At 41.1% G+C, this 26,437-nt stretch overlaps 1 protein-coding gene across 3 annotated transcripts in view; it reads right to left on the reverse strand.

The window, feature by feature from the left end:
• The window catches only part of LOC111145067 (heparanase 2 (inactive)), a 667,951-nt gene that overhangs the window by 122,936 nt on the left and 518,578 nt on the right, over positions 1 to 26,437 (reverse strand). For all 3 annotated transcript variants that reach the window (XM_022499683.1, XM_022499682.1, XM_022499681.1), the window contains 2 exons: positions 23,289 to 23,395; positions 18,034 to 18,148 (listed from right to left, as the gene is read on the reverse strand). In XM_022499683.1, the coding sequence (XP_022355391.1) occupies positions 18,034 to 18,148; positions 23,289 to 23,395 (222 nt within the window). The remainder of the gene's footprint in view (positions 1 to 18,033; positions 18,149 to 23,288; positions 23,396 to 26,437) is intronic.

Below are 26,437 nucleotides of genomic sequence, written 5' to 3' on the forward strand. Positions count from 1 at the left end.
TTTTTTTTTTTCACTTTTGGAATTCTCTTTGCAATTAATTGAAATCTGTACCCCAGGATTAGATATTCCCAGAATTAGATGCCAATTTCATTCTGATATAGCTTTTCCTTGACCATGGGACATGGTATTTATGATAAAGAAGTTTCTAAAATCAGTTCAGGGCAGTGGTTAGAGAGTGTCCTGGAACCCGAATGCCTGCATTTGAATTCCAGCTCCTCCACTTACTAACCAGTGGGCAAGTCACTTAATCCCTCTGCAACTGTATCTATCTTCAAAACAGGGGTAATAATAAAGTCACCTCATAGTCCTATTGTGAGCATTAAATGAGTTAATAAAGTGCTTAGACCATCTACTCAATCAAATCAACAAGGACCTTGAATTATGTAGACAGACTTTCAACAAGCTATAGTCATCTTCTTTCCTTTAAAGTTATACCAATAAGCTATTAAGTTATTTAGATACAGGAAGAATACTGCATTAAGAGTCAGAAGAACCAGACATGAGTCCCTGACACTGCCCCTGACTAGCAAATTTATTTGCCATTTCTGTGCTTCTATTTCTTCATCTGTAAACGTGAGATAGTAATATTACCTGGTATTGACTGAGAAGATTATAGGACAATTTATAAGGAGCAGCATATGAACAGCAAAGCATTGTACAGATGCAAAAAACTGTTATCATTATTAATTGTTATCATTTTTCTCACATTTCATTATACATCCAGAGACTTCTGTAAGATATCCTGCCACCTAGAAAGCAATAGATTACTTTCTTCAACTCTCTTTTCTAGACTCAAAGGAAACTTCTTTGAATTTCCTTGGTATTAGAGCATTTGGTATTTACTTCAGTGTATTTGTAAAACACCGCATGGCCCAACTGCCAAGGTCAGAAGTTGCCTATAATGTCTACTTTAGTTTGGTCTATTCAAATGTCTGAGCTCTTCAAGAAGTATGTTAAAATGGCAAAGGAGAATAAAACACTTCTAGGAAGGTCTCCTGTGGCTTCAAAGACTGTGTCCTTTCCTAGGGAAGGAACTTGAGCTTCAATATCTTTTGCTTTGGACCTCAGACTCCATCTTGCCTCTGGACTCTGCTCAAAGACCACAGTCTTGACCTTTGCCATTTATTTCCTTGAACTATCTGCAAAAGTCATTCTAAAATGACTTTGGGCCAAACCTTTTTTCCACCAGTAAATCTTGATATAACCAAAAGCAAAGGTTTTGTTTATGCTGTCTGGGCAATGAGTAACATCTCATATTCCATAGTCAAGGACTATTGCATCCTCAAGAATAAGAATGACCTGCTTTATATCACATGAGCCATGCCAACTAGAAATCACCCTGAAAGTCTTACAGTCTTCATAACTTTATTGGGTTCTCACTCAAACAAAAATCTCTCTGTTTCTAATTATTTTGCCCCAGACGTACCTGGAGCATAATTTCAAGCTGAATCTCATTTTCTTATTTCCTGTCCATATTTCTAACTTCCCCAGACCCCCCTGGACAATTTATCTATTGCACTAATATTTGCAGTTAAAGAAGTATAGACTTGCTCTTTTTTTGTCTTTGGGCTCAGGAAATATCTCCAATCATTTTTCAATCATTTGTGGTCCACAGAGAGCCAAAACATGCCTTTTCTGGGGAAATTTAATCCACATGTTTATGATTAATTTATATGTAAGTCATTAAATCGGTGTTTCTAAGACATTTCATTTGGCAAGCTACCTCTCTTTCACCCTTCAAATCCCCTCTCAAGTCTTATTTGAGTTGGTATGGAACCACCACAACCAGATGCTTCTCAGAGCTGGAAAAACCCTGAATATATCTGAGATGCCATTCTGTTCCTATTGTAGTTGATACACGGCTGCCTGAATGGCTGGTGATTTACAGTATAGAGAATGATTAAAGAATTTATAATCAGTGTCTCTTTAGGCAGGTTCTGTAATTGTGCCTCAATGGGGCATGGCTTCTAATTGCTTATTCACCCCAAATCAAGCTCATTTCGATGTAATTCAGCAAATTTAATAATCTTTCCTTAGGTACCTATTATGTGCCAGGCACAATAAGTCATAATATTCCTTGCCTTCAGTTTTCTCATTGTCTAAAAGGAGAGACTGACCTGTATATTTATAACTATGATGGACAGCATTGTATAGTGAGGACCAAGTGTAACATATAATCAAAGTGCTACAAGAGAATGAGAGTAAGAGACTCTTACTGGAGACATTGGAGAAGGTGGCAATGAACATGGGCTTTGAAGCAAAGTGTTGGGTATGTTGATGGTAATAATGAGTAGGGGTGATTCCAGTAGAAGACATGCCATTTGGGAGTACCTGGTTAGAAACAGGATGAGGAAAGTAGGGCAAGTCCAAATTATGGGAAGCCTTGAATGCCATGCTTAGGAATTCAGGGCAGTATGTAGCCAATAAGGATTCAACAAAGGTTTTTGGAGAAGGGAGATGACATGACCATGATTCTACTGATACTGTGGAAGACATAATGGAAGTGGGAGAAACTACAAGCAAGAGAAACATGAGGAGGCTACTGTGATGGTCCAGATGAGCTAAAGAGGTGCCAAATGATAGAGACCAACGACAGCGGATGGCTTAGCTTTGAGACACACTGCTGAGATAGATTCCAAAGGGCTTAGAGATGAACAAAATATCAAAATTAGGGGGGCTGTCAGTGATCTCCTGGTAAATTACCAAAACTCTTTGGACCCTTGTTTCCTCAACAGTAGATTAAAGATAGTCTTCCCATTTGTTTTAAGGATTAAAAAACATGGTATGAAATGATCTATTTCTGGGCATATAGCAGGCTCTTGCTTCATGGTAGCTCAGAAGATGAAAATAATAATGAGGTGTATGAACTAGGATTTCTAGAACAATTCAACACCCATGCTACTGGGTCTCTGAAACTTTTATGGATTCTATTCAGAGGTCTTTCACATATATGCTCTCTATAAACATCTAGTTATTGGCTCATTTTAAAGGCAACCAGTCATTACTGAGATGTGTGGTAGTTAAAGCAATCATTAGCAAAAATGCTGTGTTTCCTAAAGGGAAGCTGAACTGCTAAGTAATAATCAGAAACACCTTTAAGACCAGCTGTGGGTAATTAGCACATTTAGACCAGTGATTCCCTATCCTGGTTTGAGACAACCCAATTCAGCATTCAGCAGAATTTTCAGCAGAAAATATTTGAATGTCTATTAGGTACTGACAGTGGATTGGTTGCTAGAGGAGGTAGAAGATCAGTATAGCAAGTTCCTACATTCAAAGAACTTATATTTTAGAAAGGGAAATATGACAAGTTTGCAAAAGACTAAGTATTTATAGATAACAGCATGCCTACTAAATGCATAATGGGATACAGATAAAATGTTAATGAGGTTTAAGAGCAGGAGAGAAAACATTCACTTAGAAGAGTTAAAGAAAAGTGCCAAAAGGAGTTTGATCTGTGAGACAGATCTTGAATGATAGCTGGGCTTTTTGCTGGATGGAGATATTGAGGAAGGCAACTATGGGCTACAGAAGAACACCAATCATGCACTCACACATGCAGTCCCACTTTTATTCAACAAAACTTTATTGAGTGTCTACTACATTAGAGGAAGACAGGGATTACTAAACTAAAGTTTGTGCACCCAACATTTCACACACTCTTTCAACTCAAATGTTTCTCTCCTTCATGGGAGAGGAGAAGAAAGAGAGATGAACAGGTGAATTATAATACAATATGGTTGTTATTTTATAAAGGTCCTGCTGATGGTAACTTTAATCAAATGCTATATATATTGTGGTCTTCTAGAGAAACAGAACCTATAATCAATAGAGTGTCTATGTGTGTCTGTCTATCTAAGAGTTTGATTTTTAAGTAATTGGGTCATATGACCGTGGAAACTGGCAAGCCCAAAGTCTATAGGGTGGGCCAGTAGGCTGAAGACCCACGGAGGAGTTATATTGCAATTAGAGTCTAAAGTCAGTCTGCTGGCAGAATTATTTCTTGCTCAGAGGAAGTCAGTTTTGTTTCTATTAAAGCCTTCAACTGATTGCACAAGGTCCACCCACATTATGGAAGATAATCTGTTTCATTCCAAGCCTACTGATGTAAATGTTATCTCATCCAAAAAGTATCTTTACTGAAATATCTAGAATAATGTTTGACCAAATATGGGCTAGCCAACTTGATATATAATATTAATTGTCACACTCTGTTAAACAAATGGAAGAAATTTGGTCCCAGCCTCTGTCAGTCAGATTAATCAGAGTGGCTGACAGAGTGGCACACTCAAGTGTAAATGTGAGTTCAACCAAGAACATTTAAAGCCAAGGGGGTGGATTGTTGGGAGAGGCAGTTGGCCACCAGCCCCCATTGTTGCTGCATGTTCTTGGTGAGGGTGCTATACAGCAAGGCTTATCTATCTTCTGATAAAGAGCATCTTATGTAGCTCCTCACACGGGTGATGAAGTGGGTCAAAGTGGCCATAGACAAAAAGCCCCCTCCCCTAAAAATGGCAAAGAATTTGAATAGATACTTCTTCTAAGAAGATTCATAAATGGTCAAGAGGCAAATGAAAAGATGCTCAGCATTATTAGTCATTAAGGAAATGCAAAATCAAAACCACTTCACATCCACTAGGATTTTTCTAAGTCACCATTCTTTAATCAAAAGACAGACAATAGTAAGTCCTGGTGAGGAGATGGAGAACCTAGAGCCATCATACATTGCTGGTGGGAATACAAAATGGTGAAATCACTTTGGAAAAGAGTTTGGCAACTCCTCAAAAAGTTAAATGCATGACTCAGAAGATCCATTCCATGGTGTATACCCAAGGAGAATGCAAACATGTGCCACGTATGCACTAATGTTTTCTAGTGGCATTTTTCATCACATCCAGAAAGCAGGAACAGCTCAACTGATAAATAGAGCAATACATTGTGGTGTACCACACAGTGCAATACTATTCAGCAACAGAAGGGAATGAAGTAGTGACACATGCTACAACAAGGATGAACCTTGACACATGCTACAACAAGGATGAACCTTGACAACATAATGGTAAGTGGAAGAAGCCAGTCACAAAAGGCCATCTATTGGGTGATTCCATTTACATGAAATATCTAGAACAGGCAAATCTAGGAAGATAGAAAGTAGCTTGGTGGTTGTGAGGGGCTGGGGGGAAAGGAGAATGAGGAGTAACTACTAATAGGCATGGGGGTCTCCTTTTTGGGTGATATTCAAAAACAGATTGTGATATGGTTGCACAGCTCCATGAATATACTGAAAACAATTGAACTGTACACTTTTAAAGAGTATTTAATGGTAGGTGAGTTTATCTCAATAAAGCTGTTATTTTTGAAAACCCTAAATTAATGTAAATGCAATGCCTTGCTTACTGGTGGGGAGTTGCTCTCTCCCTCAAGGCCCCCATCCTTCATGTCCCCTCTATCCTAGCTTTAGCTGTTTTAAGAAGAAAAATGACTAGAGGTGGGACTGAGGTCTCCCTGTCTCCATGGGGACCAAAAGCCATATGCATACATTCAAGTATGTGAGAAACTTCAGGGAGGAAGGAACTCAAACTCTTATGGCTCTGTTAGATACAAGTTCCCAAGTCACTATCTTATCCATTTCGTTGGGGAGGAGAGCTCTTGAATTCAACTAATAAGGTTTGGGCAAGGTTCCCAGTAGGGAAAATAAATCTAAAGTGACCTTGTGGGTGAGACCCATGGGACCAATTCAATGTCCTGTTGTTGTGGCTTCCAACATACATTCTCTACTAAATGTATATTGGCATTGATGCTTTACATGCTTGTGCTGTGAATGCTCATAATGTCCAGAGGGGATTGTTCTGATTGAGGAGAGTCACACGTAGAGAAGTAGTGGGACATGTGATAGGAATATTTACATGGAATAGGCCACGTAAATCACTCCCCAACCTACCTCCCAATTCCATCTTGAGTGGTCCCAGGAGGAGAAAGGAAATCACAACCTTGATTAAGGTCTAAAAGGCAGCGTGGATAGTAAGAGATGCAATATCTCAATACTACAGCCCTGTGTGTCCAGGGGAATGGGAACTGGAGACTTATGTTAGATTATTACCAACTGAATTCAGATGTTACTTCTATAGCCCCCGCTGTTCCAGCCATTGTAACCATAACTGAATCTGCTGCACAGACTGATGGCACTTGGCACACTCTCTTGGACACTGCCAACACCTTCTTTCCCATTCCATTTGGCCTCAAGGCCAAGGGTCTGGATCAGTTTGTATTCATGGCAAAGCCTTGTTTGCAGTACTTTCCAGGAAGATTAATGAAGGGACATTACTGATCTTTTGTCTTTCAGAGCCATCCTAGGACCTTCCTTAAGGATGCAAATGCCCTGGTGTGGCTCTCCCAAACAATTTATTTGACTTCTGGATCTGCAATTATCCATCATCAGAGGTCTAATCATCACAGGATGGTCCAGTTCCTGCACTGCTCATGGCTCTAGGGTTTTAAAGGTTTTAGTGGTCCCACTATCAAGGAGGTAGACGTATGCACATATAATAATGGCGCAAAGTGAAAAGTACCTTAAGAGAAGTAGACCCTCTATATTGCTCTTTTAATACATTCAATATAGGCAGTGAAACTAACCTACTGCTGCATGAAATTGAAAACTTGTTCTTTTCTTTTTATTCATTGTTCAGTAAAAATGTAAATCTGTAAGAGTCAGCCACTGTTAAATCCCAGGTTTTATCTCCTGGATCATTTTATTTTACCTTGAAGCCAGCTTTTCTGTTTCCTCATGGACACAACCTGAATTCTTGACTTGACAAAGCTGTGGCAGAACCACAAGAAAGAAACAAGTAGTAATGAAGAATCCAGAACTTAGAACCACTGGCTCTACCTTGCTATGTTCCCTTGAGCAAGCTCCTGGGCCTCTCTTGACCTCAGTTTTCTTCTCTGCCAAACAGGTTTGGTATATCTGTCCTACCTGTCTTATCAAGAAATTGGAAAGGCCAGATGATTTAAGGGATGGACATAAGCTATGGAAACTTATAGCAGGACATAAAGAATAAAGTCAAAGAAGCCAAAGAAGAAAACTATTATTGGATAGTTATATGGAGTATGAAATGATATTTGAAGGATTTTGGATTCTAAAACAGTCTCTATGTGCCAACTAATATTATCGTAACTGAAATATTTTCTGTTACTTATAATTTGTAAGTAGTACCTACTTTTGGGGGTGGCTGTTTCCCACATGTTCCCATTTTTCCCAAGATATTAGAATTTCATCCAATTCCAAGGAATAATTTTCGTGTATTTAGAATAGATAACAGTGGTCACATTATTATGTACTTATTAAGTGTCAGGCACTGTCTTAAGTCCATGAGGTACAGATTATTAGCATCACTATCATACAGATGATGGAAGATGAGGAATCTGCCAAATGTGATGCAGTAAGTAGGCAGGAGATTGGAATTCACATCCACATCTATCTGACTCCAGAGCCCGATCTCTTAAGCACCAAGCTCTACTCCCTCCCAGTGTGCACACAACACTTGATGGTAAAAACTCACCTTCCCTATTGCCATTACTGAGCAGTGCACTGCAACCCCTAGAATCCCAGTCACTGAGCATCTTTAGAGTGCAGGAAGGATTGCCTGGGAGAAAAACTACGGGTGATATAAAGATAGGAAGGTGGTTTCTGTTTTTAAGGAGCTTACAGTCAAAGAGAGGAGGTTAGATGCACCCAAACAACTCTGATAACAAAAAGTGTAAGCTGCTATAACAGGGCTACAAGAGTCTTAAGAAAAGAGGGATTCCTCCCTGAATGATTTAAAAGTGAAATACTGTTATTTAATTATTTTTGGTTTTTGTTCTGCTTTTTAATTTAATTTAACTTAATATTTTTAAGAGTAATTAATTAATTAATTAATGAGCAAGAGAAAGAGAGTACAGGGATGGGTGAGCAGAGGGAGAAAGAGTCTCAAGCAGACTCCACATGAGCACAGACCCCAATGCGCTGGACTAGATCCTACAACCCAAGATCGTGACCGGAGATGAAACCAAGAGTCAGACACTTAACTGACTGTGCCATTTATTCTTATTTTAAGTTTTTATTAATACAAGTTCAGCTGGGAGGTCTGTCTGAAGATACTGTTACGGAAGTTTTAAAGATGAATCAGAAAACATCAGAGCTAAAGGGGAACTTGATGATCGCATTCAACACCCTCATTTGACCTACAGCACTCAGTACCCCAGGGTGAATGAATTGGTGGCAGAACCTGATATCAGATCTAGAAATTCTGCTCTTCCTTCTATCTTAAGGCACGCCTTCTTCTCCTTCCTTTCTATGGTCCCAGGACCACAGGGCAAGGAGCTTTCTTAGGAGCATGTATTCTTTGGGTAATTATTATCACAAATGTCCACTTGGGACATGTTGCATAGGTCTTCCCCAATTCTCCTTTCCAACTCCTTCCCTCCAGCCAGTAGGAATCTCTCTACTCAGAGATCTCGCTCTGGAGATAGATACTGAGTGAACAAGACAGACCTTCACATCACTACCTACTAGCTAGAGTCTCCCAGGCTCTCTGTGTTGTCACTCCAGATTGTAAAGACAGAGAGAGAACACAACTTTATTCTTCATGTCTCAGAACAACTAAAATGGTGCGTTGCTTTCATATATGTCACAACACCCTAACGTGAGAACATTAAAAAATTATCACTGGCATTTTTAAACATACACAAAAATAGAATAGTATGACGAATTCCCATACGTTCGTTGCAAGCTTCCACAAGTGTCATCATTCTGCCATTCTTGTCCAAAGCCTGAAGAGGTGACTGAATGTGCCCATGGAGATGGCCAGCTCAGTGGCGGGGAGACACAGTAGGCATTAGTCTCAGCTGAGGACTCTAGACAGAGGGGCAGGCGGTGGGATATACTACCATTATTCTCACAAAGAGAGAGGGCAAAACGGTTTGCCAAGTGTAGAGTAGGGATCAGGTAGGTGCAGGAAGAGCCTGAGATAAGCTGAATCAGGCAGTTCACTGGCTGTCTGCGGGTAGACCAGGCCTCAGAGTGGTCTTAGAGGCACTGCAGGACCTCTGATGTGCAGCTGGGCCTCTCCCTGTAGCAGCTTTTGCAGACGCTACTCCTCCCTCTGAGAGAATGTGGCCCTCTCCCACCAGCTCCTCTGGTGGCTGCCTCTTCCTCAAAGACTGCCTTGACCACACTTTCTAAAGCACTATCCTTTCCTTATTATTTTTCAATTTATCAGGCTGCTTGCTTCCTACACACCATTCTGAATTTTGTAATTAATTATTTGTTGGTTTACTTGTTTATTTTTAGTTTTCACTACTAGGCTCCAATGAGGGAGGGGTCTTGTCTTTCTCCTTCACCTCTATTTCCTCACAAACTAGAACAGTATCTGGCAAATAACAGTCAATAAATATTTGTCAAATGAATTAATGATAGACCATATTAAAATTTTGTTAGTATCTTGATTGGTGAAGCAAAGGTTGAGCACAAAAGAATAGAGAAAAGGGGAAAGGTAATTTCTGATTTAATCACGGTAAATGGAAACTTCTTGCCCAGTGGTACTCAATTCTGGCTGCACATTGAAATTACCTGGGGAACTTTTAAAAGCACCAACACTTGGCATTCTCTATAGACCAGCTGACTCAGAATTCCCAGAGGTGGTACCTATGCACTGGCATTTTTTACAAGCCCCCTAGGTGACTGTAATGTGCACAGGCTTGAGAATCACTGTTCTAATGAAGAAAGGCTATAAGGATTTTGACATTAAGATGAGAGCAGTGAGTTCTGGAGTAGAAGACAGGTCTGCTCAATTTCGATTTAGAGTGAGTCAAAATGATGTGTTCTAGTCTATCCTTTCAGTGCTTAAAACCAAATCAGAGGAGTGCCTGCGTGGCTCAGTCAGTTGAGTGTCGGACTCTTGGTTCCGGCTCAGGTCATGATCTCGGGTTCATGGGATCAAGCCCTGCATCAGGTTCTGCACAGAGCACAGAGTCTGCTTGAGATTCTCTCCCTCTTCCTCTGCCCTTCCTGCGGCTCATGTGTACCATCTCTCTCTAAAATAAATAAGTGAAAAATCTTTTTAAAAACCCCACCAAATCAGAGATGAAATAAACAGAGATGGATATTAGTTGAAAGTAAGCTACCTAATGGTGGATAGTTTTTAAAAATTTATAAATAGTGTAGTGTATTTAAGTAAGAATTAAAAACAAAATTGGGGTGCCTGGATGGCTTATTCATTAAGCGTCTGCCTTTGGCTCAGGTCATGATCCCAGGGTCCTGGGATCGAACCCCACATCGGGCTCCCTGCTCAGTAGGAAGCCTGCTTCTCCTTCTCCCTCTCCCACTCCCCCTGCTTGTGTTCCCTTTCTCACTGTGTCTTCTATCAAATAAATTTTTAAAGTCTTAAAAAAAAAGAGTTAAAAACAATATTTATGTGTATATGTTCTATTTCTATTTTAAAAGACTTCTGTTTTTATTTACACAAGCAACAACAAAATATAACTGAGTTTGAGAGAACATCATGTATTATCTTTGGCTCTCAGGTCCCTTCTATCAGAGTCCTACTCGTTGGTTCCTAAATGTCATAGTCAGAGCACATTGTGCTTGGAATAGATGCTTAAGAAATAACTTTAAATTTGTCATATTGTGGCACTCACCAGAGATCTTTCCAACCCACCAAAGCGCATTCTGTTTCTTCTTTCCTCTCTTTTCTCTTCCTCTCTCCCTCCCTTCCTCTCTTTCCTTGTCAGATTATTTTTAGATAATGTTCTTTCTAATGTTTTAGGTGAACTGATGGGGTTAGGTGAGGTGCAGTTTTTCTCATTTCCAGAGCTTGCCTTGCTCCTCCATCATGTGAAGGTTACTTTGAGGATGGCACCCTGCTCCTGAGCTCAAAGGCTGTGGGGCTGTAATTGCTTCTTCTCCCAAATTTATTTAGGTTGCTGCACGCCTTGCCGTCACTGCAATCCCTCAGTACTGCAATCTGGGAACAATATAAATGGTTGATGGCGGGGAGAGATTTTCAATTGTTGCTTCTCAGTGATTCACATAATGTGCTGTCATTAGCACTTCCATGTGACATATCATGGTTTCCAGGGCTTATTGGGCCATTTATAAATACCAGATGAAGGTGTTAGAGCTGGTATTGCTGTGTGGTTATTGCCTTAATTGCCTTCACTGGGAAAGGTGGCAGCATCTTCTCAGGAGGAAAATAAATTGTAATTTTTAGTTTGACTTTAACCATTTGCAGTCAGTTCCTCTCGAGGGCAAGAATCACAGCTTTCCTTTTTCCTTTTTTTTTTTCTTCTAGTTGTCTAGTAATTTCATTTTTGCAAAAAATATCTACTCTTCATACTTTAGTTACCACTACCTGAGTTGATTTCCAGATTATCTATACAAATATTCAAATGTATTTTTCCCCACAGTTAAGTTCACATTATTAATGATAATTATTACTGAGACTTACCACATTTTACACTTACAAAGTGACTTTATAAATAATAATGGCAGCTAATATTTATTGAGCATTTACTATGTGGTAAAAAACACACAGGCATTGGCTTGTTCAATCCTTTCCAACAACACTGTGAGCTAGACACTATTGCTGCCTCCATTTTATGAGGGGAATTTGATATTTACTGAGGTTTAGAAAGCCGGCGAACGGGAGAGCTGGGTTTGAAATGCAGGTCAGTGTGATTCCAAAGCCAATAGTTTTAAGCACTCCCCACCCTGAACCCCAGCATAGTCAGCCCCCCCTTTCCCAAGCAGGAAATGAGGACTCCAGCAACAGGAGCCACTGCAGGGCTGCACACGGTGCCAGTGTCTTCCCACTTGAGCGGCAGAGCTCCTTCCCATCCCCTAGGCAGCCCCCATCGGGGTGAGCCCTTATAAGGGCTGAGGTGTGCTACTGATGTCGCATGAGCACCACTCAGGTTGATAAATAAGCAAAGGATGAGGACCGATAGTTAAAAATCAAAGGGACTTCGATTTAAAGCATTAGAGACAAAAGAGCGGCCTGCCTGGTCTGCTGGGGCAGGCACGAGCTCTGAGCTGGGTTTAGAGGCACAGAAGAGGAAAGAAGCAAGTCATGTCCACTGGGCACGCGGCCCAGGAGCTGGGGCCACTGACATGAGCCGGCCTGGGTCCTAGTGATTGATTGTGCAGCGTGGATGGCCTTCCCTCAGCAGCCACAGGGCCCCACAAAGAAAGGCTGCTCATGGAGAAGTCTTTGTCAGGGCCTCTAATGAGAGGATTGGGTTTCACACCACAGCTACCCCGAAACAGGTACGCTCTGCTTCTTTCATCTTCCTGATGGCTCCCACGGGAACGAAAAGAAAAAGAAAGGAAGCTACACCAAGAAACAGGTCACAGGCTGGTTTGGCTAGGTTTCGTACCTCCCCCGCCTCACCACCTCCAGATGAATAGCTTTGAATTCTTTAATTTTCACACACCCTGTGTGGCCACCGGACAGCAATGGGAAAAGCTTTCCTAAGAAATTTTTCATGATCCATCCACCGTGACTCTCTGGAAAATGAATGCCCCTGTCCCTTTGCGTGTGCGATTGCCTTTGCTCAGAAGATCCTCCCCAGACCCCAAGTTCTTCTTCCTATGGCTAACTTGTCCTTCTTCAAGATCCAGCTCAGGCACAGTCTCCTCCAAAAAGCCTTCCTCAATGTCCCATACCTGCCCTCCATACCTCTGTTCCTCCTCTGTCCTGCTAAGGCACTTCTGCCTCAGTCCCTGCTGACTCCTCTGTCTCCCATCAACACTGTAAGCTCCTTCAGGGCAGGAACCGTGTCCCCAGGGCGCAGCACAGTATCTAGCATACAGAATAAGTGTAAGAAGTGTTTCTGAATGAAAGAATCATGAATGATAAATGAAGTAGGCTGGGATAATATTTGCTTAACTATTTAAAGCACTTGATTTTTTCAAAACAGTCTATTTTTCTTTTAAAAACAACCTTTATTTTTTTTCAGATAAAAAAGCAGTAATGCTGACTGCAGCAACTTTACATACAAAAAAAAAAAATCCACAAAGAAGAAAATTAAAACTGTAATTCCACTGCCCAAAGAAAACCACCTTTATCATTTAGATGTATGAAGAGATTCCAGTAATTTTCTCTGTGTATGAGTATATATGAAATTGGAATCCTATTGTCCTCCCTAATTTTCTCAAGGATTGTAACAGTATCTTTTGGAGGCAGATAGAAAAGATGTTTTTATTGACATTTAAGTGATGAGAAAAAGGGTAGCAAAAATGCATATCTTGTATCAAAGACACATATTAATGGCAGAGTCAGGAATAGCAGCCCTGAATCTTGTCCTAGTCCCAGGCTCCTGCTGCTCCCCATGAGGCCTCCTGCATAAGTGGTATTGTTCTTACAAGAAGAAATTGTGCATTAACCAAACATCAATGGAACAAGGGTTTGTAACTGGACATTCTTCCTCAAGAAAGGGACAGATTTAAGCTGATCCTGCGTCTGCATCGCAGCTGTGTGGTGCATAAGAGTGATGTCTAACATTTCTAAGCACTTGGGATCTCATTCCTGGGACAGGCTAACCAGCAGAGTTAGGCAGGCACCATTAAGATTCAGTTTCCTTCCAGTAGCCACATGACATCTGAACAGTGATGGCTTGGCTGAGAGCACGTTGCTGTGGTAACCACAGCCATTGTTTTGATCTCACCATAAACTATCGGGTAGTACAGCAGTCCATGACCACTGACAATATTCCACAACAATGTACATAGTAAGTGCTCAATAAATGTGCATTCGGCTGAACTGAATGTTTATTATTATTCAGCAGTGACCGTTGGCAAAAACGAAGGTGACAGCAAATATAAATTTTGCCACCACGATACCCAGTATAGAAAATGCAGTCCAGTGTGAACTAGCCTTCTGTTTTATTCTAAATAGAGAACTAAACTGTGATTCCCCGAACAGAAACACACGCTAGACTGTGAGCTCTGCAGATGAGGGAACCACAGCTTATTTATCTGTGTGTCCCCAGAATACCTAGCACAGAGCCAGACACATTTGAAGTGTCAGTGTCTTTTGAATTGAATTATATTTGCTTGGCTGGCGTGGGAGTTAAAAAGATGTTGACTAGTAATTCACCATTCCTTTCCCTGGAAGCACTGTAAATCAAGCTTTTAAAAAAAGCAGCAAGCTAAATTCCAAAACCCTCTCTTAGGAGAAATGCCCACGGCTGGTGGGGTCTGGACTATGTCCACCAAATGTGCAGATCTCTTTTGCACAAACATCACTCACTCCCGAGGGAGCCCCTGACTGGCTGACTGGCTGTGGAGACTCACACGTTCCCTCTTTCCCAGTGGCAGGAGGGTCAGGGGCAAGGGGTGGGAGTCGATGATGAAGCACTGCTGAACTAAATGTTCTCCTCTTCCCAGGAGAGGGAAAATCTCCAACAGTAGGAGTGTTGGCACTTTTCTAGAAGAACAACCATAAAGAACCTGGGATGTAGTTGGAAATGATCTTTTCTGAAGACAAGTTTCTTTTTTAAAGGGCCACCCTCATCTTCCCTCTTACCTTAGACTAAAAGGGTGCTATTGGAATGACTTTGCCAGGACTGCTAGAATCCCACAAGCTGGGATCAAAGTCGACTGGGCAGGTGAAGGGATCCTATGGGATAAGCACTGGGGAGCCATTAGGCCATTATCCTCACTTTTTCTAAGTTTATTGAAGAGAAGTGACAAAAACAAAAACAAAACAGTATTTGCTAATAAGATCCGTTCCTTAAATACTGAGCTGAGTTTGAAGAAACTGAAATAGAAATTACTGATTTTTCTGGGAGACAATCAAAGCACAACTCACCAATCCCCTAAGCTCTTAACAAACTCTCTTGAAGATTTCATCACCATGTAAAATCCACAGGTTTTTATTGGCAACGTCTGGTTATGAACTGCACAACCCTCTGAGGTGGTGCCAGTACAACTCCCAGGTCTGCCTCCATTACCCATTCCAAGGGCCTGCTGGCAAAGTCTGTTTGGCCGGTGCCCTGGCCTAGCCTCCTACATTCTTTCTGGGGGAGACTTAGGACACTCTCTCCCAGCTGTCAAGTGCTCTACTTATAAGGTGCAGAATTTATTAGTGCAAAGAAAGATAAAAAGAAAGCCTGCTACCTTATGTGCTTTTATGTTCAGCTTCTTTACTACAATTTGGTGTTTCCAGAAATACAGCTGCCCAGCTTACTGGAGCCTTTGTGCTGAATCAGTGGGACTTGTTTTAGCTTTGCATGGACCTGAGTGAGCTCTGCAGCCACCACCTATAACTGAGGTCTCTTGTGCCATGCTTTGAAAGGAAGTTACCCACAACAACTCTCATTTGAGGAGAATAAAGCCATGAGGACTTGCATTTTTAACCTACACATGGCCAGCAAAGGCATACAGAGTTGACATGGAACCCAGGTTTGTCCATCTCTGGAAATCCAGCCTGTCTGGTCACCCAAAGACCATCTTTTTCTAGCCTAGGACTTTTCTTCTCTCCCATTCCTAAACATGCCTGTTTCCATCTCTAGAACCAACTGAGGCAAATATTGGCCTCAGAACACAGGACAGACACCAAAGAGTACCACAAGGAAGAGAAATGAAAATGAAATTTAGAACTGCAAAACTCTGAGAGTCCCAGTTCCCAATACTTGTAGGACCTTGGATAAGCCACTTAATATCTTCATAGAACCCTAGTTTCTCTTCAGCAAAGTAAGTATAAATAGTTTCTCTCACCAGCCTGTCTTCATAGCAATTATAACAAAGTGCAATTATCTTGTTTATATGTTTATTTCTTTTTCATTGCTCACTGTGCTTCTAGCTTATAAGCTCCAAGAGCTCAGGGATCTTGTCTTTTTGATTCATCGAAGAGGACCACTGCTAGGAATAATGATCAGCATGTTGTATAAGATCAAGAAGAGCAAATGAGATTTGAGTGAGGGAGGGAATGAGGCAAGAAGGAAGGACAGAGAAAAGGGAGCACAGAATGGATGGAGCTTTATTGAGGTACCACATATGAAAGTGGTCTGAAAATTATTAAGTATCACCCACATTATTAAAATAATGATAACTAATAGTTGATGCATGAATTGTACCAGGGTGGTATTTTAAAAATAAAAGCTAGATCATATTATTTCCCTGCTTAAAACCCTCCAGTGGCTTTTCATACTACATACAATAAAGTCAAACTCCTGTTAGCTTACAAAACCTTATGGGATCTGACCCCTTGTGGCCTCATGTCCAACCAGTCTCCCCCTTCTCTGCCAGGCCCCCATCACTCGGCATCGTTGCATCTCCTCAAACATGAAAAGTCCATTCTTGCTTTGGAACTTTGTGTTAGCCCCTTCCCCTGCCTGAAAATTCCACATGGCTGGTTCCTTCTTGTCACTGGGCTCGTGGCTTAAATGTCACCTTCTCAGAGAAGTCGTCCTATACACTCACTCCAAAGCAGCCCTCACTGACTCCTTTTTATAGTACTCTATCTGTTTATTCATTTTTTTTATTACTAGTCTCCTCCTCAGTGCCCAATGGTCAGTAAACATTTATTTTTGTGTAGCACTATATTTGTTTAATGCTGACTCTTTATAGAGACTTTACTAATTATGGGCCCAGCACGCTTCCACTGCGCAACTCTGCTAGGCACGAGACTTTACTAATTATTATTTTTTTTATCTCCACGGGTTTATAAGCTCAGACCAACAAACAAAAAACCATATGGTTGCAACCTGAAAGTTCCCTCCCAACCGTACATTAGCCACCACAGCGCCCCCCCCCACCCCACTCCCCAACACACACACTTGAGGTAGCCGGGCCCTGTGACTAAAAGCAACTGTGCCAGTCAGTTCTAATATTTGTGACTTACCTGGAGTCACATATGACCAGTGATACAATAAATACTTCATCCTCTAATCTATAGTGATTCTTTTGAAACACAGAAATGGTACCATTGAGCGCCAAACTGTTCTCTTTTCTGGGCTTGGAAGCCTCTTGTCTCAGGCAGGGTTGAAAATGAGGGGAATGCAGGGCCAAAATAGGCAGAGGGAAGCAAACGGCAGGAACACTCACTGGCCTCAGTTGAGTTTGCTTACTGTGGATCCAAGGGCAGGAATAAATCTGTAGGAAGAGTACTGGACTAGGGCACAGGGAAGCGTGTTCTAGAGCGGGTTCAGTATCTTCCTCTCCCCTCTACTCAGACTATCAGTTCCTCTGTTATAGGAGGTGCAACTGGATCTCCTCAAAGGGGAATCCTAGCTCTGACAGTCTATGAGCTAATGAGAGGAGTGTGACTTTTCTCTGTGACCGGGATGTCTGTGAAAAGGGTAACCCATGTAATATTTCTGACGAGCGCATCTTCTCGGGACTTAGTGGGATCTCTCTGATTGGCCAGTACAGTCACCCAACAAATCAAGATCTCTGCCCTTGCCAGTCTTCTTCAGCCTTCCCTTTCCTTCTCTTTCCTAGGGAAGTTGGTGTCCTGGGCAAATCCCCTCATTGTCACATAGGGATCAACACATAACTGCAAGTGCACTTCAGCCACTCCCTAAGAGATGGGTTCCTACTGCATCTGATCTCAGCCAAGACACTCCCATCTGCTTTCAACATGTTGCGTCTGACGTTAACTAATGTCTCCTATTAGCATTAAAAGAAAACAATCTGGAAAAATTCACTCTCAAGCAGAGTTCAAACAGGCCACAAGTAGATGTGGAATCTCAACTGTACAAGGTTTGTTAAAATAATAGTAATAAATAAATACATACATGTATATATGTATATGCAAACATGCATTTGTATATATGATTGTGTATATATAGATATGTGTGTGTGAGTGAGTGTAGTAAAGCCATAAGTCTGTGAAATGGGTCAAGAGAACAAAGACATGAATATTTCTGTCCAATTTATGAAATTACCTGGTAACAGAGAGAGGAGAAAAATTCTCCCAGTATGGAACAAGGTATGGTCAAAATACCTGAAAGACATGGAAGAGGAGTTGAGGAACTTTATCTCACACTTACTGGTAATGGGTTGAAATTCTGGTCCACCAGGTGATTATATCCATGGTCAAAAAATGAGTGTCGTATCACAACATCAATGCCCTGATTGGCCAGCATTCCTAAAGTGTTCAACCATCTAAAAAAGCATGAAAAAAAAAGCTACATCAATACATCTTAAAAATTGCATATAACAAGCTCTGTAGAGATTGGCTAACACACATACACACATACACCAACCCCCAACATGAAATTTACCTAGTACTTTAAAGGAGAAGATTATTGTAAGCACTGAGTACACAGCTGGAAGACATTTTAGGGATTATCAAATCTAACCTCTTCATTTTATAGGAAAAGAAACAGAGGTTCAGGGGAATAAAATGAATTGCCCTTGGTCATAAAATATCTTGTGGCTAATGACTTATTTTACTCATGTAATACTAACAAAGAAAATGAATACCCTTGTAGCCACTTGTAAGCCTAATTATCATCCCTCACCCGCTGGCCGTAGGACACACAATCACAGGAACATACACTCTCTACTCTCCAGTACTCAAACTCCCCTGCCTGCACCTTATCACTGTACAAGTACCTTTCATGTGACTCTACCTCACATACTCCTGTAACCCAGGCAAGAAGGGCCCAGCCATTAGCATCTCTCATATATCTCTGTCAGCAGTCAATGCAATAATAATTTTCCTTGCTACAGTAATTAACCATGCAGAGCTTCAACTATACTACCATCACACACATAATGGAGGACCTGCATTGCTCACATGTTATCACATATCCCACTATGCCAAAAACCACTGTCTGAAGTGTGCTATCCTTCAAAAATATTGCCCTCTTGGTTCTTCTAACACCTACCACTAACTCTGCCTTTATTATTTATGCATTCAATTCGTTCACTCATTTATTCATCCCTTAATTTTCTCTTTGTATTCCTACTTCTGAAACTTGGGGAAATTTCTAATTTTAATAATATATATATAATAAATGTGACTGAGAGCTTCAGTCTTATGGTATAAAAGATAAGGTGTTTCACAATCTTTCCTGAGCACACATGTGAGACTTCATTTGTATCTCTTTCTCCCTCTTCTCTTACCCTAAACTCCATTCCCTGGTTCTAAGCCACATATAACTACTCTAGGCTGCCCAAACTCACCATACTTTCACATACTGACCTGAATCTTCTCACATATTTTAACTTCTGCTTAGAATTCTCTTTCCTCCTCTAACCGGTTCACCTCATCTGGCAAATTTCTTCCTATCTATTCATCTCCAAGTCAAGTGTCATTTCCTTCCAAACTCTGCTGTCCCGGCAAACAGTAGTACCTTCCTCCTCTGTACCTTACAGAACTCTTATTTATACCTTCTGTCAGCCCACGATAATTACTTCCTTACATCTCTGTTGTCCCCCAGTTGCTTAGGTGCTCACTGAGAACAGACACGTTTTAGCTTTGTACCCAAAATATCTATCTCAGTTCCTAGCACACTGTAGGTGCTTCATACTCTTTGTTAAGTTGAAATTGATGTGGATAAAATTAGATTCAAGGAACACTGAGAATCACCATTTAGCACACTAGGGACAAATTATGCATAACTATGATATCCCAAATTTGAAACCATATGGAACTCCAAATCAGTGACTTGTAGAGTTAAACTTTTTCTTTATTCGAATAAAGAACATTGCTAATTTTTATATTGTGAGTGGACATTAACATTTTAAAATCTTTTTCCCATTGACAATTTTATTTTTTTCTCATAAAAACTAACATTTACTGATAATTAGAATTATAAAAACAAAATAAAATAAAGCAAAATGCAAAAACAGAAGTTTTAAATCAAAAAGAAAATCTGACAATAATACAACAGAACTTTTGTCATTGTTGTTGTTCCGACTAGGACATAAAATTACTTTTAGAATCATGTACCTAAGCTACTTGTCTTTATTATTTTTATTAATTTACTAACCCTGTGATATCAGGGTAACAGATTTAGTTATACTAAATATATAACTAATTAATTATATAACTAACTAATTAATATATGCTAATACTGAGACACAGTATTAAATATCCTGGGGTAGAACTACAACGTAAATTCTGGGTTAATGCACTAAATCAGTCTCTCTCCAGCAATGGAGCACCAATACGACAGGGTCTGTATCTAACAAGTACCAACTCATAGAAACAAGTATGTCTCATTCACCCTTCTATCCCTATGCTTGCTGAACAAAGAAACAAAATGATGAGTAAATATATAATCACATCAAGCAGCAGCTGGATATCCATACAGGACTGTATTTTGGTATTTAAAATATCCCATTTGCTCAGTCACTCATTACTCATTCAACATGAATTAATCAGCTGTAAATGCCAGGCCTTGTTCTCAGCATCGAGGATAGACACAAAAATGTTTGTGTGACTATGTGAGTCATTTATAAAGCACTGGGTATGTAAATATCTGCACTCATTTATAGGAATGGTATCAAATTCCTACTTGTGACCTTGATAGACCTTGTAACAGTGATCTGCAAAGAATATATTCAACAAACAAATGCTACCTGGTAAATCTGGGGGCTGGTGTTTTTGCTAGTACAGTGAGGTTTTGAAGGAACTCTAATGTGAGAGGGAAGACTATGCAACCTCCCTTCCAAACCTGCGTCCTATATACACATCCAGGGTCTGAAGCATTCAAAATGACTATGACCAGAACCCCTGCTTCCCTGTGCTTTTCAGAATGGAATGGTTAGAGGAAATTATCATCCTCTTTCTCTTGTGAATAATAAGCCCTCGGAGAGGGGAGATAAATGGTGTTCCAAGTCTCTCTTTCAGTGAAAAGTAGTGAAAAGTGGCAAGATGCCTTGTACATCCCACCAAGGATGCTACTGTAGCCAGCAGTTTCCATTCCACAAAAACGGATTGACTACTGACTGGGTGGCAGATACTACCGGGTGCTGGAGACACAGCAGTATGCCAAGGTTATGTCTGTAGTACATCAGAAAGTCTCAAAGCCCTGGCTAGAATCAAAAAGTTCTGATCCTTGCATAAATGTGCAAGTGTCCTTGTAAGCTCATCACTATGCCATATACTGAAAAATACCTGAAAGATGCCTTCTTCCCAAGGACTATTGCTAGCCTTTTGGGAGCTTCTTAGAATGCTTTATTCCCCCAACCCCACCACCCAGGAAGCTATTTATGCTCCTGGGAGAACTAGACTCAAAGGACACTTTGCTGGGTGCTGCCAGCAGAGGGGAGAGCAAATGGGTGATAAAGAGATAAGACAGAAGACCAGGAGCCAAGTGAGCTCGTTTTTAGCTGATCTGTGTCCACCACACATTGGATACCTGAACTACAACCTAATCCTGAACTATGTTAATCTGGGTTTGCAAAGTGACCTCAGAGAACTATGGAGATTTGGCTGGTGCTCATGAAAAGGCAGGTCTCTCTCCAGCTCCCTCCATGAAGAGCTGTATTATTTCCCATTTCACATCATTCCCTGAAGGGAAGAATGTTCATGAAAACACTGAGGACAGCTGGGCTGCTTGCTGGCCCAGCAGCAGGTTCTGTCTATGACGGCTGAGCAAAAGCCATTCCTCTGCTGGTTCTAAGAGGTCCCTATAGTCCTAACAGCCACTGGCTTCTCGCCAAGCTCCATGGCTCACAGTGAAACCTGGCAGGGAGTGTATTTTTGAAAGAAGACTCTCAGAACCAGTGTATCAAATGCTGATTCATCCATTTCATTCACCGGAACCATGCTCACTGCACAACTGCTTGGTGCCCCTCAGTGCTAGGTACTGAGAACACAGGCATGGAAAACCCAGAGTATCATCATATATTCTTTTAACCCATTATCTTCATCTGCATGTATCAGGATTCCATCTGCAAAGACAATCTGCCTGACTGCCCTGATTTGTTTTTTACAAATGTATTTAAGAAACTGCCTTAATGGAGGGAAAGTACATGTGTTTAGTTAGGAACAGCTGTTAGAAAAGAAACACAAAGCTGAGGACAGAGCTCAGCTCTTAGGCGGACCTTGCCACAGACAAAAAACCAGGGCCATGGGACTAGAGTGGCACAGGGCAGGTCACTTGGTGAATCCATGGTCCTGAAGGGTCTTTCCCTGCCACATGATGCTGGCAGGCCAGTCAGAGTCCCTTATGCTTCCAGTGTTAAGTTGTTGTCCAGATAATTGCAGAAGACTTCAAGTCCATTGTCCTAGAGTCTGCCTCTCCAAACCCTTGTGCATATTATTCCCAAAACCAACGCAGGAACACAGGTCAGATGCTGTCTCTCTCTTCCTCCAAATTCTTCAGTGGCTTGCCACTGAGTGTAGAACAAGGCCTTACTTCCTCTGCCTGGCATTCAACAGCCTTCCACAATTGGTGGAGAACCCCCCCACCTCTCATTGCAGTCCTCACTACATTCCTGTAGCTCCTAAGGCTTTCATCACATGACTCATTTTCCACCTCCTATGCCACAGCCCATAATGTTCCTTCTGCCTCGAATTCTCCCGTCCACCATCATCACCATTCTCCACACATAGAAATTAGAATAATCTTTCTATGTCCCCCTCAAATGCTACTTCCTCCATGAAATCCTTCCTGATCTTCCCTGTCAAGAGAAATTCCTGATTCCTTTGCCTGTCTACCACTTCTTTTTGTGGACATACCATGTGAGGCAGAAAGAAAGATGGTCTAAGGTAGTGGCAAAGAGGCTAGACTCTGAAGCAGACTCTGTGGGCTTAAGCCCAAGCTCTCATATCTATCTATTGGGTGGTTGTAAAATAGTACTACCTGTCTCACTGGTTGTCAGTTATTAGAGAGAGCACTTCAGAAAGCATGTGACACATAGAGTTAAAATTATTATTAATACAGCACTGATCTCCTACACCTTTTCTTATCTCCTGTCTCTGTTCCTCCAATCTTACTCTTACCTATTTCCTAAGAATATGGTGAAAATTAGAGGAGAAATTGTATGTTGTCTGCATTGTCTTTGAACTATAGACATTAAATAAATGTCTTATGCCTATATGGTCACTCCTACTACTATTACTACTATCTTTGCTCTGATGCCTGTACCTGACATCTTGGTGTCTAGAGAAGTGACTCATCAGTGTTTGTGGAATGGGTTACACCCATTCAGAAAGGAGCAGATAAAGAACTTTCAGTGGGAAACGAACCTCCCCCCTCCAGCGGACAGAACAGTGAGCAGTATCACTTCACACCGCCTTTCTCTCCTCAAAGTCCCTGGGAGTGAAACTGCACATGTTACTCACAAGAATCCTGCAGCATAGGAATCTGATAGGTTGTTTGTGCCTCCAGCCGAGGTGGTCACCACACCTTCAAGCCAAATCTTCTTTCCTGGGGTGTATGTATTAACCACCTGTTCACACAATAAAAGCAGAAGGGGATAGGAGATTTTTAAAAGTTGTTTGCAAGTGAGAAGGAAGACACATTCCCTTGAGGGAGTTCTGCTGATAGCCCGCTCCCAGGTGGTCATGATCTGTGTTTTTTCCATGATGATTCACCCCATACGGTGAGCTGGCATGCGCATGTGCGCACACACACCCAACACACACACCCAACACACACACAAGCATTAACACTGACATATGTCCGCTCAAAGAAATGATCATTTTTCCCTAAGTAAACCCAAGTGAAAATATGACTGTTAAAACAACTGCATGTTCCAGGACGTAAGCTGACACCCTTCACTGGAGAGTATAAATCATGTGATGTTTCCATATTGATAAGTATCGAGAAGGAAATTTTCTTAATACTCTGTTATGGCAGATCCCAGGATGAGTCTACTGTCCATACCTCAGATATCATAAATCATGAGGGCAGAAGTCAGTGTTTGGGAAAAATATTTTATAATCACCAGGGAGTGTATGTATATTACAACCACATTTTGAAAGTAACTGCAGTAAGTATTTAAAAAGATCACTGATCCACAGGTGAGAGATTCCACCTCGGCAGCTTTCCAAGCAGAGGCAAAGCCTCTTGTTAAGAGGTGAGCCTCCGAAGTTTTGAAATGGCCCAGTCTCTGGTCCCCAGGTTGGAGGCTGGCCAGACTATCCAGATTAAGGCCCAGATGCCCCAGACAGTAGTCTGGCAGTACTTAGGGATAATGTTGTACTCTGGGAAGCCCCTGGAAGCAGAGCCTGAGACAAAAGCTTATCTATAGATAGTCAATTTGGGAAATAATAACAAGGAGCAGGAATGAGGAACTGGAGGACTAAATAAGAGAAAAGGTAAAACCAGTACCAGGATGTGTTTTCAAGTTGGCAACCACTGTTGGCAACTTGTACTCAACCCCATAAGGAACTTGGTAAGAGTCTTATGAACTATGTCTTGGAACTTTCTCCCAGGGGAATTCAAACAGAAGCATACTTATCCGTTGGCTCTTACAATCCAAAAGGTCAAGACTAGTTTTGGGACTGTTAACCTCTGCTCCTCTCCATTACCCCACTAAACTATGTAGGCATGAGTGTTGCGCAGGTTCCCCGAGATCTGCATCTCTGCCTTCGTGAAGTCCCAGAGCAGGAAATAAGAAGTGAGGTTGTACCGCATCCTATGGGTGCCAAGTTGGTGACAGCCTGTGCACCTGCCAAGCTCTGGTCCCTGCAGCAATAGTTAGTACAGGACGTAGAAAACTGAGAGGATGTCAGTTATGCACAAGGGGAGCTGGATAAAGACAACAGTGTTATTTAGATCCTATGGCCCAACAATTTTTCTCTCAGGCATACAAACCAAAAGAATTCTTCCTCAGCTTTCTAAGGAGACAAGCATGAGGATGTTCACTATGTCATTGTTTGATACAGGTTTGCGTTGCTGGAGGAATGGAAACGTGAAAGGTGGTGGATACATACCATAAAACATTATGCAGCAGTTGGGAGCAATAGAATCAATGTAAATGCAGCAACATGAATTAGCTTTAAAGATTTAGTGGTGAGTTAAAAAAAATAGCAACAGAATGAGATTTATGTCACAATATTATTTAGGTAATTACTCATTCACCTCCACTAACACTAAATAGTTTCTAAAGATACATGTCTCTAAAGGACATGTACCAAACACCGAAGGAAAGCATGCTTAAGAGGAAGGCAAATGTGAGCAGAGATTAGAGATCAAGGTGAAAATTAAAACAAAAACAAAAATTAAAACAAAAGGATTTGCATGAACTGCTGAGACTGTGCTGTAGTTGAGAAGTGTGATTTTAATTTAATTCTCTGCACTTCAGACCCCCAAAAAGAAAAAAATAATAATTTGAGATGTAGCATAAATGCCAGAACTTTCCTTTTCCCAAACCTGGAGGCAGACATCAGCAAACAATCATGCTCGTCTTTTCATCTCTCCCTAGGTATAATTGCTTGTCCTCTCCCTGCATCTACTTGAGTATTTGCATTATCGGAGACCTATTTTAGAATCAGGGTTGGCAAAGTGCTCAACCCTTTCAGGAGAAAGTGGTGAAAATATTTCACAAATTTGAGATGGAAGTAAGGATTGTGATCAAGAATGGAAGAAAGAGCCTGAAAACTGAAAGTGGAGGTCAAATTAGAATGTTATTAAAAATTAAGTACAAATTCCCCCTGTCCCCAGAAAGAGAAGAGTCATTGAGGATACCACAAGGTTGTTCTCTCTCCCTTCTCACTGCTCACAGTGCCCAACCCAACAGGAACTGGAGATAGTATTAATAAGAAAATAAGGAAAACACCTTAAATGATCAAAAGACAAAGCCAAACTTTGGTGAAACTGGATTGCGCTGAGGGTTTCCCTCAAAATGTAGGGTTACAAAAACTCTCTGCTCGTGAGAAACTGTGTGATTCCTTTATAGCTAACTAGCGTGGAGTGACACATTTGTGTTTTTCTTTTTTGCCTTGGGCTTCCAGGATATCCAGAGTTTAATTTTTGCTCAAAGACAGATATTAAAATAAGGCAGTTAGAGAAAAGGGGTTAAGCAAAACAAAAAGGTAAAATTATAGCATGATGAACCTTGAAGTCATTAAGCCAAGTGAAAGAAGCCAGACACAAAAGGCCCCATGTTGTATGATTCTGTTACATGAAATGTCCAGAATAGGCAAGTCTGTAGAGACAGAAACTAGATTAGTAGTTTCCTAGGGCCAGAGAAGCGGAGGGGAAATGAAGGCAGTGGGTAATGACTACAAATAGATATGGGGTTTCTTTGGAGGGTGATGAACATGTTCTAAAATTAAATAGAGGGTTTCATAATTCTGTGCATACCTTAAAAACTACGAGGCTGCACACTTTTTTTTTTTTTTTAAGATTTTATTTATTTGACAGACAGAGATCACAAGTAGGCAGAGAGGCAGGCAGAGAGAGAGGAGGAAGCAGGCTCCCCGCTGAGCAGAGAGCCCGATGCGGGGCTCGATCCCAGGACCCTGGGATCATGACCTGAGCCAAA

The sequence above is a fragment of the Enhydra lutris genome, unplaced genomic scaffold, assembly GCF_002288905.1.
Source record: "Enhydra lutris kenyoni isolate GAN:26980312 unplaced genomic scaffold, ASM228890v2 scaffoldscaffold12, whole genome shotgun sequence".
NCBI classification, from domain to species: domain Eukaryota; kingdom Metazoa; phylum Chordata; class Mammalia; order Carnivora; family Mustelidae; genus Enhydra; species Enhydra lutris.